Here is a 15307-nt window from a genome sequence, read left to right as displayed (position 1 = left end):
AGGATGGGGGACACTTGGCTTAAGGAGATAACATGTGAAAGGGATCTAGGAGTCTAAGTAGACCACAAGTTGAACATGAGTCAACAGTGCGATGCGGCAGCTAACAAGGCCAATGCGATTTTAGGCTGCATCAATAGAAGTATAGTGTCTAGATCAAAGGAAGTAATAGTGCCACTATATTCTGCTCTGGTCAGGCCCCACATGGAATATTGTGTCCAGTTCTGGGTGCCACAATTCAAAAAGGACATTGAGAAACTGGAGCGTGTCCAAAAGAGGGCGACTAAAATGGTGAAGGGTCTGGAAACCATGTCCTATGAGAAATGACTTAGGGAACTGGGTATGTTTAGGAGGGAGCAAGCTTGTTTTCTGCTGCTCCAGAGACTAGGACCCGGAGCATTGGATGCAAGCTGCAGGAAAAGAGATTCCACCTCAACATTAGGAGGAACTTCCTGACAGTAAGGGATGTTCAAAAGTGGAACAAACTCCCTCGAAGTGTGGTGGAGTCTCCTTCCTTAGAGGTCTTCAAACAGAGGCTGGATGGCCATCTGTCGGGGATGCTTTGATTTAGATTTCCTGCATGGCAGGGGGTTGGACTGGATGGCCCTTGCAGTCTCTTCCAACTCTACAATTCTATGATTCTATGAAACACCATCTTCATCATGTTGCAAATTCTATGTTCTGAACAGTTTTCCCTCATCACTCCTTGTGTCTACCAAGATGAAATAATAATAATAATAATAATAATAATAATAATAATTTGTATTCTGCTTAATCTCAAGGAATCCAAGTGGATTGCAGCAGTAAAACAAGATATAGTTAAAAGAGAAATGCATTAAAAATTCCAAGGTCCCCATCCCTCCCCTCATCATAAAAACACAATTAAACACTAAAACGAGATTAAACCAAGAAGAAAAGTTAAAAAAAAATTAGTGTACAATAAAAATTAAAATGAAGTAAAAAAATTTCAAGCAGAGTCCCGGTAGCGTAAAAGATAACGATGGAGGCTAATTGGAGGGTGGGAATCCAGATCTGGGCAATCCCTACAATGGTACAATACTTCTTCACATAGCCAATAATTATATTTATGGAGTTTATTAATAGCAATAGTAACAACAATAGCAATAGCAAGTACATTTCTGTACTGCTTATCAGTGCACTTTAGCACCCCCTAAGCAGTTTACAACATGTAAGCTAACTGCCTCCAACAAGCTGGGTGTTCATTTTAGTGACATGGGAAGGATGCAAGCCTGAGTCAAGCTGGAGCCTCTGGCTGGTACTGTACTCACAACCTTATGGCTGCAGTACAGGCATTTAACCACTGTGCCATCAGGTTCTGAGTGCAAACAGTCCTAAATTCAATTCCTTGCATCTCCTGGTAAGGCTAGGAAAGATTTCTGTGTGAAACTCTGGAGATCTGCTGCTAGCCAACACAGACTTGCCTTCCCCAACCTGGATACTTCCAGAAGTTTTGACCTACTGCTCTCATAATCCTTGACTACTGACCATGCTGGCTGGAGCTGATGGGACATGCAAGACAAAACTTCAGCAAGTACCAAGGTTGCCAAGGGGTGGAGTAGTTAATGCTGAGTTAGACCAGGCTTTCTCAAATAGTGGGGCGGGCCCCCCAGGGGGGGCGCGAGGCTCTGTTATGCAGAGGTGTACTTATAACAATTTTATAGACAAATGATACTATTTACAGTCGCACGGGGGGCGCGAAATGTTTTCTTCTTCCTAGGGGGGGCATGACAGAAAATAATTGAGAAGCACTGAGTTAGACAGACCAATAAAATGCATTTGTATAAGGCAGCCTCATAGGCTCTGGTAGAAAATTTGTCAATCTTGAGAACAAAACGGAAGATAACACTGCCTCTAAAATATCAGATGCTAGACCAGGATTGGGGAACATGTGTGGTAGTGTAGATGTAATTGGACTGCAATTCCCACCCGATCTAGGTAGCATAGCCAATAGTGAGGGATGATGGAAGCTGCAGTCTAATACATCAGAAGGCCACATGTTCTCTGCCCTTGTATTAGGCTGCCGTCTTCACATGAGCTTCTACAAGTGTGTGACAGTGTGGTTCCAAACTAAACTAGGGCCTGTTACAGACAGCCAAAATAAAGCTGCTTCGAGTCACAGTGGAGGTATGGTGTTTCAATGATGCATGTGTCCTAAGAGTCCAGAAGTCGCACCAAAGCCATGAACCAGCCCTAAGGACTGGAGCATGGCTTTGGTGTGGGTTCTGGACTCTTAGGACGCATGCATCATTGAAACACCATACCTCCACTGTGACTCGAAGCAGCTTTATTTTGACTGTCTGTAACAGGCCATGGGGTCCTTCATGATGATTGAACTGGAATCGTCTCTGAGCCTAATTACATTCCTCTGCCCTGGTATGAAAGATTCTGCTGGCTCCTTCTCTCTTCTGTGTTGTGGGCAGGCTACAGAAACATTTTTTATTTTGCCAAGCTATTAATTTGCCTCGAGTTTTTATCCTCCTGCTGTTGGTTGATTTCGTTTGTAACTCACCCAGTTTTATGTTCTCCACTTGCTGCTGTTTTAATTGATGTTATTTAACACTTTCTACTATTATTTGTTTGAAATGGTTGACTGTATTTTTGTAATTTTGAAACATATACATGTCTTGGAATCCACTTTGGGGGACCTTTTTTAGGACAGAAAGGCCGCACAGGAAAGCTTTAAATAAATCATTGCCCACTGAAAATATTTTCCTTCTTTCCCCATTTATTTCTCTTCCTGGCCTCTCCCTTTTATTCATTTCTCATTTCAAAAACTCATCCCCCCCCCCTTCTAGATCCCTCTTCTGCTTCCCCCCAGTTTCTGCAAAAATTGATGCTCCCTTTTTCTCATTTCACTTAAAGAAAGCCCCAGATTCTCTCATTCATGTTTACAACTCTGGGCCCATACAGACAGGCCAAAATAAAGCTGCTTCGAGTCACTTTGGAGGTATGCTTTTTAAATGACACATGCATCTTAAGAGGCCAGAAGCTGCACCAAAGTTGTGCTCCAGTCCTTAGGACTGAAGCAGCTTTATCTTGGCCTCTCTGTTTGGACTCTCTCTTTCCTTTCTACTCAAAGAACCCATAATCAGCAAACCTGTTCCACAAGAAGCTGGCCAACTTCTACCACGCACACATAACCCTTCTTCCATAGAGTCCCAGTGTGCTGCATGAGATTATATACTTGATTATAAATCGAGAGTAGGTTCAGGGGCGATATTTATGGATTTTTATATGATCCTTGGATAAGTTGAGGATACGACTTAAGGGCATACAACAAAAGATCTAAACGATGAAGCAAAGGAAAACAATGTCAAAGAACTTACGAAATTCCAGAAGGCATCACTATTTGTTTTCATACTAAAGGCTGGATGGATGAGGGAGTGGGGGGGGGGGGGTCAGTGCTTCCAGGATAGATTATTCTCTTGCCTTTCACCAGGAGATGGTTCTCATATATGTATATGTGGGAATATGTGGGAATATTGTTTGACTGATTGACTGGGTTCATTTTTTTAAATTAAAATGTCTAGACTTATTCATGAGTATACAAAGTAATCTTTTGGTGTTGATGCAGTGAGCAAACTTTAGGAAGTCCTTTTGAACACCCACAGTACCTAAAACTTCCTGACATAAGAGCTGTTTGACAGTAGAATACGCTGCCTCCAAGTGTGGTGGAGTCTCCTTCTTTGGAGGTTTTTAAACAGAGACTTGATGGCCATCTGTTGGGAGTGTTTTGATATTGTCTTCCTTCATGGCAGAGGGTTGGACTAGATGGCCCTTGAGGCCTCTTCCAAGTCTACAATTCTTTGAAATGCTGGAGGGTATGAAAATGGGCTTGAGTGAGAATAAATTTCTTTCTAAATGACCTTCTCTAAATGAACAAAGGCTGGCTTGTAATTGTAATTCTATCTTCTTTAATGGCTAATAGCAATAACAGGCCTCTAGAAATCTGGTCAAGTGCATTGAAGGCTATACTTTGTCCTTTGCACAGCTTTATCAGTAACAAAAGAGAGCCTAAAATACTTTGGATGGCAGTTTAAATCTTTTTAAATATGCACAGAATCATAGAGTTGGGCCCTCCAGACTAACCCCCTGCCATGCAGGATAGTTATTAGCATCCATTCAGAGACCTGTATTGGGAAAATGACTAGTTTGTTACTATTCCTAATGAACTATTTTAAAGTAACTCTTTGCCTTATTTATAACAATGAACTTAAAATGTACCTGTGCTTATATTTATATTCCAATTTCCTTTGGAATAGTGTGAGAGAGAGAGAGAGAGAAAAGAGGAGGAGGAGGAGGAGAGTTGCAAATACAGTACTTCTAATTTGCAACTAGATGTAAGATGAATGGAAGAATGTAGCTGAATACAAACTCTCTATGTATTTGTTATGCTTGCATAAACTTTCATTGCAGCTAGAAAACAGATGTTCCTTAAGGCTCACATTGTCATGTTTCAGGCTATCTTTCACAATTTGAGGGAAAGGAAAGGGAGTACATGAGGTATAAGTGGTTGCTCCTTGCTTCAGTGTGTCAGATAAGATCTGATGAAGTGAGGTGGGGTCCAAGAAAGCTTGTGGCCACAACAGTCTTGGGGGTCATTCCCACTCACCTTATAATTTGATCAGTGATGTGCTTCTGCTTTGCTTTGGGGAATCTATTTGCCTCTGGCGTAATACCCACTATGAAAACGGATCTTTTATAAGCCCCCTTGCAATCATTTTATTTCTGCCCTGGCTGTCGTCCCCACTAGAACTGTGCCGCTTCATTCTGCCCAACAATCATCAGTGATGCAAACAGCAGCCCGGCTTGGGACTAATGGGAGGGGGATATCCTCAGAGGAGGTTTGCCCTTCTCTTCCCCTGTGGCTGAGAGAGTGTGACCCCCCCCCCAAGCTCACCTCCTGGTGGCTGGGAGTGAGAAAGGAGCCTCAACCAAAAAGAGGCAGAGGAGGCAGAAGGAAAACACTCCCACGCTTGTCAAGGTGCCCTTCTCCTCCGCCGTCCCCAACCCTTGGTGGGGCCCACAGCATGAAGCGGGAAGAAGGAGGAGAGGGGTCCGGTCGGAGAGGGGCCAGGAGAGACAGGCAGAGGCAGGGGAAGCAGGATGGTGCCAGGCTATCATTAAGGAGGAGGAGGAATTGAAGGCAAGGCAAACCGTTGGTTTTTTTTAATTGATTGTGAAACTGATAGAACGATTTCACACTGTACCAATTCCACAGTTGTGAAATCACGATCAATTAATCGATTAATTTCTTTTCTTGTTTTTTTAAAGTAAAAAGGCAGCACTGGGGGTGTGTGACATTTACCACCCCTCTGTCATTTGTACCTCCCACTCCCCAAATGATGTGATTCTGATCCATTGTTCCCCCTTGTTATACCCGTTGCAGAATTGTTTTTTCTAAAAAAAGACTGCCAGGGCACTGCCCTTTGAATAATGAAGGGTTTTTTTTCCCATTTGCCTTGCATCATCACAATTGCAACCAACCACACCAGGGTTGAAACGGTTTCAATTGGGGACAAGGGTCATATAACTCATTTGCCAATTCATATTTTTCATAGTAGGAATGACCCCCTTGTTGCTTGTTAAGTGTAAATCATGAGCTTGCAAAGTGCATTCAACTTTTAAAAAAATATATATTTTTGCAATATTAGATATAGATGGGGAAAGTTTCTCATTGTCTATTTTGGCAGGTCAGAGCCTGACCCTGGCAAGGTTCTCTTCCACTGGGTACTCATTTCTTTCCTTGGAAAATACAGTCCTGGAAAGAAGGACTCCACATACCAAGAAACAGCAGAAGTCCACCAAAGGGTGGAGGCAGTGCTATAAACACAATGGGTAACTTCACATCTTGCAAAACTTGTTTCAACTGAAGAAGGTGTTATAGATACTAAAGCAGGGCTTACCAAAGTGTATCCTCACAGATATTGTTGGACTGCAACTCTCAGCATTCTTCTCTACCGGTACAGTGGCTAGTGTTGACAGTCATTATAGTCCAAACACATCTGGAGTGCTGCTCTTGGCCATCCCTGCTATACCTGCTGTATACCTGCTGGTCTTTGACCATAATAAAGAATTTCATACTGTACTTTCATCCCTGCTATACATGCTACCTCTGTCCATAAGAGAATGTGCTGGTGCTGCACATGCCAGATCCTTTTCAAAACTGTTAAAATCTCCCGACCAGCTGTGTTGTTGTAGTGCTAATGGTTGAATGGTGTCAACTTACTGAACACAAACACAGCATTTTAATCTTTCCAATTAAAATAGAGCTATTAGAGTAGAACTATTGGATCAATAAGATTTACCTACACAGTGACTCACCAGTCAGCAATGGATTCAGTATGTCAACTATAGTTCAGACTAATCATCACAGTTCAGGTTTAAGTATGCATGATCTAAGTTGTGTGGCTTCAAGTCATTTCTGACTTATGTCGAACCCAAGACAAGCCTATCACAAAACTCGACTGCAACTCTAGAGACCAGGAATCAATTCCCAGCTCAGCCATGAAACCCACTGGGCAAGTCACACTCTCTCAGCCTCAGAAGGTGATGGGAAACATCTTCTGAATAAATCTTGCCAAGAAAACCCCATGATAGGCTCACCTTAGGGTCACTATAAGTCAGAAATGACTTGAAGGCATACAACACACACACACACACACACACATGTATATTTAAGCCTCTGCCTAAAACTCTTCCAGAGAATAGAGCCCTATCGTATCAAGAGGAAGGCAACACAGGGCAAGAAATTTAGGCCAAGTCTCCTCCCTCCTTCAAACAGATATATCCTACACACACACACATTCATTTCTTCCATCCACAGTGTCCAGCTATGGGATGGTCTTCTCTCTGCTTCCTGATACAATTTTGAAAGGAAGATTATACCAGTGATAGCACAATCCTGGCTTTCAAAGTTTTTGCTTCCTTTCCACCTGAAACCACCTCAGCTATTTCAGTGATTCATTTTCTCTTCATTTTCTCCCTCCCTGCGCTCTCATAAAAACCAAAATGATCAGGAACTAACTTTACTTAACCCACCATTTTCTTTCCCCTCCTGCTGCTTCAGCCATTTCTGCTTCTGAAAGAGCGGAGAGAAAAAGAAAAACTGACAAAGGCTTTCTTTAGCCTGGAAAGCAAAATGGTGGTGTGAAAAAACACAGCAGCAAAGCAAGCTAGACTGATACTGTGTGACTTCAGGTTGTAATGAAGCAGAAATCAGCATTTAAGCACCACTTATTGTTGTTAAGACTGCAACTTCCACACACATACCCCAACCAGCATGGGCACAAATTTCACCAAAAAATAAACTCTTCCATGTTTTGCATTTTGGGTAGGCAAGTACCAACTTCCACAGTAGTTGGAGGGGGTATGTGAAAAATGTAGTGACACACACAGGGGAAAGTATCACTTATGAACAGCTTGAGAATGCACGCTAAATGAAATGGAGGAAAAATATCCTCCATCATTAATTAAATGCTTCAGAATGTGTGTGCAATTTTAGCCAGAGTTCTTTGCAGGGCAACTTAAGAGATCCTGCGGTTTCATGCTGCAGTATCTAAAATATGACCCACTATCACCTCTAAAGCCTTCTCCTAGAAGTCCTGCACATTAATTAAGAGATTTACTGCTCACTGCTCTTTTCCATGACTACTAATATAATTCAATAGGAACAGGAAAAGGGTATGCAGCAAAAGCTGCTTTCAATATCACGTCAGCAAACCTGTTTTTAAAATATGTATGTATTTGGCAGAACAACCTTGGTAAAAAAAATTGTTTTATTATTATTTTTTAATTCCTCGTTAAATCAGAGAAATAGATATTTTCTTTGAAACCAAAGTGATCAAAAACAGATTTAAAGAGACAGAGTTGGCAGGATTCAAAATGTCTCTGGGCCAGAGAAGCATATGTGCAGAATTTTCCATCATTTGCCATTAATAGTGCTGGGAAACAGCAGTACCTTCTTTAACTGAAGGCAACTGTGATCCTGCCATGCTGCATGGATCAAAAGAAACTTGCTAGAACAGATGGTGGTGGCCAGGATTTTTGTCCCAGTGCTAAGAATGAATTATCCTCCTTGGGGCCTGTCCAAACTATTGCAAAAGAGAAAGAGAGAGAGAGAGATTTTTCACAACAGAAAGCCTCATTTATTGCTAGTTAGGATTTCCTGGATAGTGTTTTTGAATCCACACAGACCTTTGCAGACAGCAGGGGAGGGAGGATGAAGGAAGCTGGGTAGGAAATTTGGTCAATAAACGTTCAAATTTCATAATGCTATAGACAATTGGCCAGTCATAGATCTCTTCTATGTCTACACTCACCATTGGCTCTGGATGTAGATACAAAGCCACGTTAGTCTGAAATATCAATATGCAAAAGGACCTTGTAGCACCTTTGAGACTGAAGAGGGGGATTCCAAAAGCTTACACTACAACTACTTTCACACAGCTGGTCTCAATGGTGCTACAAGATCCTTTTGCATCAGCTCTGGAGACCTAGGCGCGTTACAGACCACCTAAAAGCGGCGGTCTGCCGGCGCTGCTGGTTGCTCCGTGCGGGAGCCGCAACAGCCAAACCGCACGGTTCCCGCGCGGAGCAAGAAAGAAGCCCCAAAATGGCGCTTCTTCCCACGGTGCGGTTATGACGCCGCGAGGTGCCAATGGCGCACTTGCGACATCATAAGCGCTGCACAACGTGCGGACGCTATGCGTCCGGAATGTAATGGCAGCGCCTGTGTGTATAGGGCGCCGCCATTATTACGCCCCCATCACGTGCTAGGGGTGAGGCCAGTGTGGACGCTAGGTCCCCGGCCAACCCCTAGCACGTGACGGGGGCGCCTCAAGAGCCCGTCTGTAACGGGCCTCAGATAAGTATGTCTTCTCTTTTTAAAGTATAGTATTCCCAAAATCTTAAAGTGCTAGCATAAACTGTACTTAACTGGGACAGTTGGAGGGCATATTAATGGCATGAGTGGCAATGATCAGTGATGTTATGAGGAGCTAATGCCTCTTGAATTCTTATTGGAAAAGAGCCTTGGAGACTGCCTTCCACTGCACATGGAGCATGAGGCCAAAGGGAAAAGCCAAAGAAAATGGTTAAGGCCAGTTCCAACTCTTACCGACTAAGGCATTTTCCAAGTAAACATACAAAGTACAACTCAGTTTTATGCTTGGGGGCTGTGAGAACTTTTAGGCATGCAAAGCAGAGCTAAGTTCCATGTAAAACCTTCCCAAGTTTCAATATATTTTTATTTGTTGTCTCCCATCACCGATAAGAGATAATAGCAAATGTTTACCAACAGGACTGCCCTCTGCCATAGACCCAAAGTTCTCCATCTCTTTTCTAGAGCAGGCTTCCCCATCTTGGTGCCCTTCAGTTCTGCTGGATCTATAGAAAATGGTCTTGATTTTCCATATGTTCAAGAGTTAAGTGCAGACTCATTTAAAATCAAGGCAATTTAAATAATCAAGAAAAGAGACAGATTTAAATAACTGATTGAAAACACATCATCTTTTTTTCCATTTATAAATGCATGGATTTCCTGAAAAAGCATGTCTGCCAACTGGTTGTTAACGATTAAAGCTCAACAATTTGCAACTAAATAGAGCATTTATCCAACCAAAGAGAATAATCCAAAACTTCCAGCCACACCTTTTCACTGCAAGTTTATACCCATTCAGACAATACGGGCAGCTGAATACTGGACAGAGATTAAAGGATGGAGGTGTGAAAGAGGAAGCCCTGTCAGAAGGAGGTTACAATAATCTAGTCGCGAAACCACTAGGGCATGGACCAGAGTCTTGGCAGTAGAGGCTGAGAGGAATGGCAATGTTGTGGAGAAAGAATCTACAGGTCTTGGCGGTGGCCTGGATCTGGGAAATAAATGACAGAGAAGAATAGCTTCAAAAATGAAGCCAAGACTGCAGGCTTGATGAACCGGTTGAATAGAAGTGTCGTCGACAGAAACAGAAAAGGAATAGTGAAGGGTTATGAGAGTTCCTACATGGCAGGAGAGTTGGACTGGATGGCCCTTGTGGTCTTTTTTAATTCTATGATTGCATGATCCATGTAAAACTTACCCTTGTACTTGAAAACCAACAGTTCAAAATCTAAAGGGGTGAAGAGGCAACAGCTGGAAGACTGACTTAGGCTGAACATTTAGCCAGTTCAGCCCCAAAACCAAAAGTCCTGTCCCACTTAACAGCTGTGTCAAAGGAAGCATAGTGTACAGTACATAATTCATTAGACTGGCCATGGGGATAAGACAAGTGATAGCTCATTCTAAACTCATCCACAGCTTTAAGCTTGACAGGGGTGGAACCCCTTTCCAGCTTGGGGAGCTGGCCCTGATTGCTTGTTGTGTCTGTCCTTGCCTGGTCTGGACTGGGGCCTCCCCTTGTTACAGTTCTGAAAGGAATGGGGTCCGGTTGGGAGGAAGTAGACTGAGCCTGTGTCTGAGATAGATTTCGATTGGGAGACTTCTTAACCAGGTGACCACTGTGAGTGCACTCACCCCGCATAAGCCAAGCTAGGGTATCAGCTGCATCCACAACTGCGAATGCAACATGTTCCATCGCATTGTAGGATAGAGGGAAGCTCCCATCCTAAAAGCCTCATCATATAACAGCCAGGCTGGCCCAGAATAATCTGTATAGGGCTTATGAATTATATCAATATACTGAAACAATGCCCCACCCCGAACAGGCTGTGCCTTACAATAATGCTGTCATAAATCAGGAAACTATTAAGCCAGTTGGTGAAATTATGATCAAATTTACGTTTCCGCACTTCTCCTTTTATTTATCATCCAGCTCCTCTTCTTTTGTCTTTGTGAATTCATGATAGAGGAGGGAAAAGATATCTAAACATTATCCCTATAAATTTTATCCAAAGTGGACTAGGGTAAATGATCCCCAAGGGGCAAAGATATGTCCCCAAAAGGGGCCACCCCCGTAAATCCAACCATAGGAACAGGCCCAAGCCAACGAGGGTTGAAGCCCAGCCAACAAGAAGGGGCTGTGGGCATCCAGAACCATCCCACTGGCCCCATTGAAGTTGTTGTCTAGGACAACACCCATGTCCTCTGGGAAAAGTAACCTGGGCATCAACCTTTTTATCAGACCCCCCCCCACACACACTAGTCCTTTGACAACCTGAAGGCTGAGGCTGTATAAGGAACCCCCAGGGCCAAGGATAACCAGGCGAAGGGTCACTGAACTGCGCAAACAACCCACCTGAAGCTGCAGGAACATTAACAAGTTGAACTGCCTCTTCAGCGTCTGGTATCGTTTCTGAAACCTGGCCCTTAACCCTCTGGACTGGCTGTGTTGATCCGATATCTGGTCTCACCTTAGCCTGTTCTAGAGCAAAAAGACTAGCATTAATGGCATCATATCATCTGGCCTTATTCTCACGTTTAGGCAGTCATTGGAAAGGGGTAGCCTGAGGCACTGAGGCCACAACACCATAAGACTCTTCTCAGGCCCTAACCCTTGCCTCCATTATATCAAGATGGGAATCATCCGATTCCTCACTAGATGAATAACCACCACAGAAGGCCTTTTAGGTGGTGGTGCTGGCCTCTTGCCTTTAGCACCTCTCTTACCCTTATTAGGAGCCATGGGTAGACCACCAGTTAATTATGAGAAAAAATAGCCACTTATTTAAGACACACAAAATGGCCACCTAATAAAGACACTGTACACTCAATATGGCTAACTATATGAAAAACCCCACTAAGAACATGAATGCATCCTCTTATCTTCCACCTTTGTTCATGTCTGGAAAAAGACAATGTGTTTTCCCTCCTGTCTTCCCATAACAATTTATTTATATACCACCTTCTTATTGGTTCAAGATTCAAACCAGCTTAGAATTTTTAAAACAAACATAGATGTTTATCACACTATGCTCTTAAAGTGCTACTATTCCACTTTGACTCCTCTAGCTGCCTCCTGTTGCATTCTGGGATTTGCAGTTTTAAGGAGGGGTATTTAGAATTCTCAGGCACAGAAGTTCTCTGCCTGAGAATTCTAAATACCCCTCCTTAAAACTGTCAATCCCAGAATGCAGCAGGAGGCAGCTAGAGCAGTCAAAGTGGAATAGTAGCACTTTAAGAGTATAGTGTGATAAACATCATAATTAAAAATGTACGGCATACAAACGTTTAACTATATAAAAACTATAAACTAATAAAAAGAAAGGGGGGATTGAAAAATCTAGCACAGGGGTAGGCAACCTTTTTGAGCCGGGGGCCGGGTTGCTGTCCCTCAGACAACTCGGGGGGCCGAAGCCAGGGGTGGAGCTTCCACCCTCCGGGGGCGGGGGCGCATGCCGGGGGCGGAGCTTCCACCCTCTGGGGGCGGAGCCGCACACCGGGGACGAAGCTTCCACCACGCGGTGGAGGAGGAGGAGGGCCGCGCGGCCTGAGGCAGAGGAGGAGGTGGAGGAGGAGGCGGCAGGACCGGGCTGGGGCCGGTCCTGCCGCCTCCGGCCCGCGGGCCAGGGGTTGCCGATCCCTGATCTAGCATATTATACAAGGCCAGTGAGGCATAGTGGTTTGAATGTTGGACTCTGCCTCTGGAGACCAGGGTTCAATTCCCAGCTCAGCCATGCAACCCATTGAGTGACCTTGGACAAGTCACGCTCTCTCGGCTTCAGAGGAGGGCAATGTCAAACCTCCTCTGAAGAAATTTGGTAAGAAAACGCCATGACAACACCATGGCCTTAGGGTTGCCATAAGTCAGAAATGATTTGAAGACATGCAACAACAAATTCCCCCAAAGCAACCAATGAGCAAAACGCCTGCCAAAACAAAAAGGTTTCCACCTGCCTGTGGAAGGAGAGCAAGGAAGATACCCATCTAAATTTTCTGAGAAGGAAGTTCCAGAACTGGAAGCAACCATGGTGAAGGCCCTCTTCCATGTTCCTACCAGAAGATGGTGGGATAGAGAGCAGGGCCTCCCCAGAACATCTGAAAAAAGGGCAGATTCATATGGGAGAATCACAGCCTTTAGATGAACTGGGCTGGAAACATATATTATGTTCAGTTGTGTAGTGAAGTTAGGGCTCCTAGGTTATTAGTCCGAGGCCTTTTTGATTAGCAGAGATGCCAACCACGTCTGCCACTCATCCCTCTCAAACTCCCTGCACCTCACTCAGTTTTCCTGAAGTCTGCAGAGTAGCTGGAGAGGAAATAGATTTTCTCAGCAAGAGTGTATTTTGTTATCAGCTAATCCAAACTGGGCAGTGGCTTGATCTTAAATCAGCAATGAAGATCCATTAGGTTTATAAAGAACCTAATCCTGGGAGAGCGAGAGGAAGGAGAGAGGTCAAGCTTGTGGAGGGATGGCTGTCGTTGCCAGTTGTGAAATATCTTTCTCTCTCTGAAAGCTAGCATTGGTTTGCCTGTTAGACTAGGACGGTGTTCAAATCTCTCCTCGTCCATAGAAACCCACCAAGTGACTTTGGACAAGTCAGCCTCAAAGGAAGACTCCTCTGAACAAATTTTGCAATAAACCCACATGACAGATTTGCCTTAGGGTCGCCATACTTTGGAAATGACTTGAAAGCACACGACGTGTGTGTGTGTGTGTGAGAGAGAGAGAGAGAGAGAGAGAGAGAATAAAATAAAATTAGCCCAGACAGACCGTTTCAATAGGTGTCTGGGTATTAACACCAAATGGCCAACAAAATGGAAACTGATTAGAGCTGCCAGATGTCCCTTATTATAAAGGTTAGCCCTTATCTGAAGGTCAGGAAGCCTGTACCTTAGGGGACTGGCAGATATGCCTTCTGATAAGTTATGTCCCCTATTTGAGGGTTGGAAAGCTTTCCCTTTTACATAGATCTGATGAAGATGCCAAAACACTCCTGTATTTTGAGGTATGGGCCCTTCACAAAGACAGAAATGTGTGCATTGTGCAATTTATGAATGTGGACAATATGTTAATTTTACAGGTAAACATATGGCTAAGTTAATGGAAATCAATACTTTTATCTGGTTTTTGAGCAGAATGCAAACTTATTAATGGCAGCTTCCTGACTGTCAATACTGCATGTCATATAATTCTATTGTCCCTAACTGCTGTTTTGAAAACCTAGCAATACTAGAGCTGATGGTCGATAGAAACATGACAAGACTTCTGTAGCAGAACCCTGACTGTATAAGTCCCACCTGAAGAAGATTAGTCTGGCTCCATCTCCTCTTGAGTTTCTGAAGACAGCTAAGATGTTGTTATTTCAATTGGCCTTTGGTTCTTAAAATTAGGTGCAGCTGCACCTAATTGGATTCCAGTGATAGGAGTTCTCTTCTCTTCTAAATGGGCAAGTTTGAAATAAGTGACTCCCATGCAACTAAAGAAGAGATAAACAAGATCTTTGCCAGAACAGAAAAAAGGCATGTGTGGGGTTTTTTAAATTTATTTAAAACAGGGGTAGTAATCATGTGGCCTCTGGGCCACATGTGGACATTTGGAGGTTTCACTACAATCCCCAAAAATCATGGCACCTCCTTACTTTAGTGTTAAACCACCAAAGGTATATAATCTGTTAATGTTAAAATATGAGGAAATGAAATTGGCAAGTTCATTACTTTGATATTTCATTAAATTAGGAAATCTTTAAAATGACTACAATTGGCCAATAACAAATGAAAGTGACAAGAATGATTAATCAGTACTTTTTAAAAATAGTACTGTAATGTAGTTCGAGTTTAGTGACCAAAAAATGATTTTTATTATTGTTGAATTTTTTTAACAAATTAGGGTTGATTAATTAATGTTTAACAAATTATTTCCAAACTCGAGTGGAAAGGGCCCCCTTGGAAATGCTAGGCTGTCTCTCAGGAGAAGTGATGTGAAGCATTAGTTAAATGGCCTCAGCTAAAGTCCTATATTTGTAAATGCATCCTTTCTCTCCCCAAAGCATCATAATTACCTGGTGATCCCTCCTTACAATGGAAACTCTCCCAGGGGTAAACCATCCTAAAACTTCCCAAGACTTGGGAAGTCAGGGAGGTGACATATTCTAGGGATGTGTCCACAATGATGGAAAACCTGGCTTACCATAAGGGCTTCCGTATTCGCAGGGAGGAAAAGCTGCCTGAATAACTGGCACTCACAATCAGCTGATACCAGCAACCCTTTCTGCACCATTCCTCTTCTGTTCTGGTCTCAGTCCTGTTAAAACGCAGTATGTGTCAGAGGAACCATGCAAACTAGTGATAGTGTTGTAGCATGAATTTTCAGGCAGGAAGAAATCAGTGGGTCACCTGGCCCAGATCCCTACG

General features: G+C 43.3%; 1 protein-coding gene across 2 annotated transcripts in view; it reads right to left on the bottom strand.

The window, feature by feature from the left end:
* The window catches only part of LOC149314349 (tetraspanin-4), a 771146-nt gene that overhangs the window by 717888 nt on the left and 37951 nt on the right, over positions 1–15307 (bottom strand). Inside the window, exon 2 of one of the 2 annotated variants that reach the window (XM_089520920.1) lies at positions 11253–11373. The exons of the other annotated variant lie outside the window; for it this stretch is intronic. Within the exon in view, the coding sequence (XP_089377046.1) occupies positions 11253–11270 (18 nt within the window). The 5' untranslated portion in view covers positions 11271–11373. The remainder of the gene's footprint in view (positions 1–11252; positions 11374–15307) is intronic. 2 annotated transcript variants of the gene reach the window in all.

This window comes from Sceloporus occidentalis, unplaced genomic scaffold (assembly GCF_023333645.1).
Source record: "Sceloporus occidentalis isolate IW3139 unplaced genomic scaffold, rSceOcc1.0.p SCAF_4, whole genome shotgun sequence".
In the NCBI taxonomy this organism is placed as follows: domain Eukaryota; kingdom Metazoa; phylum Chordata; class Lepidosauria; order Squamata; family Phrynosomatidae; genus Sceloporus; species Sceloporus occidentalis.
The sequence above is the reverse complement of the archived record's forward strand: the minus strand, read 5'-3'. Positions and strand labels throughout refer to the sequence as shown.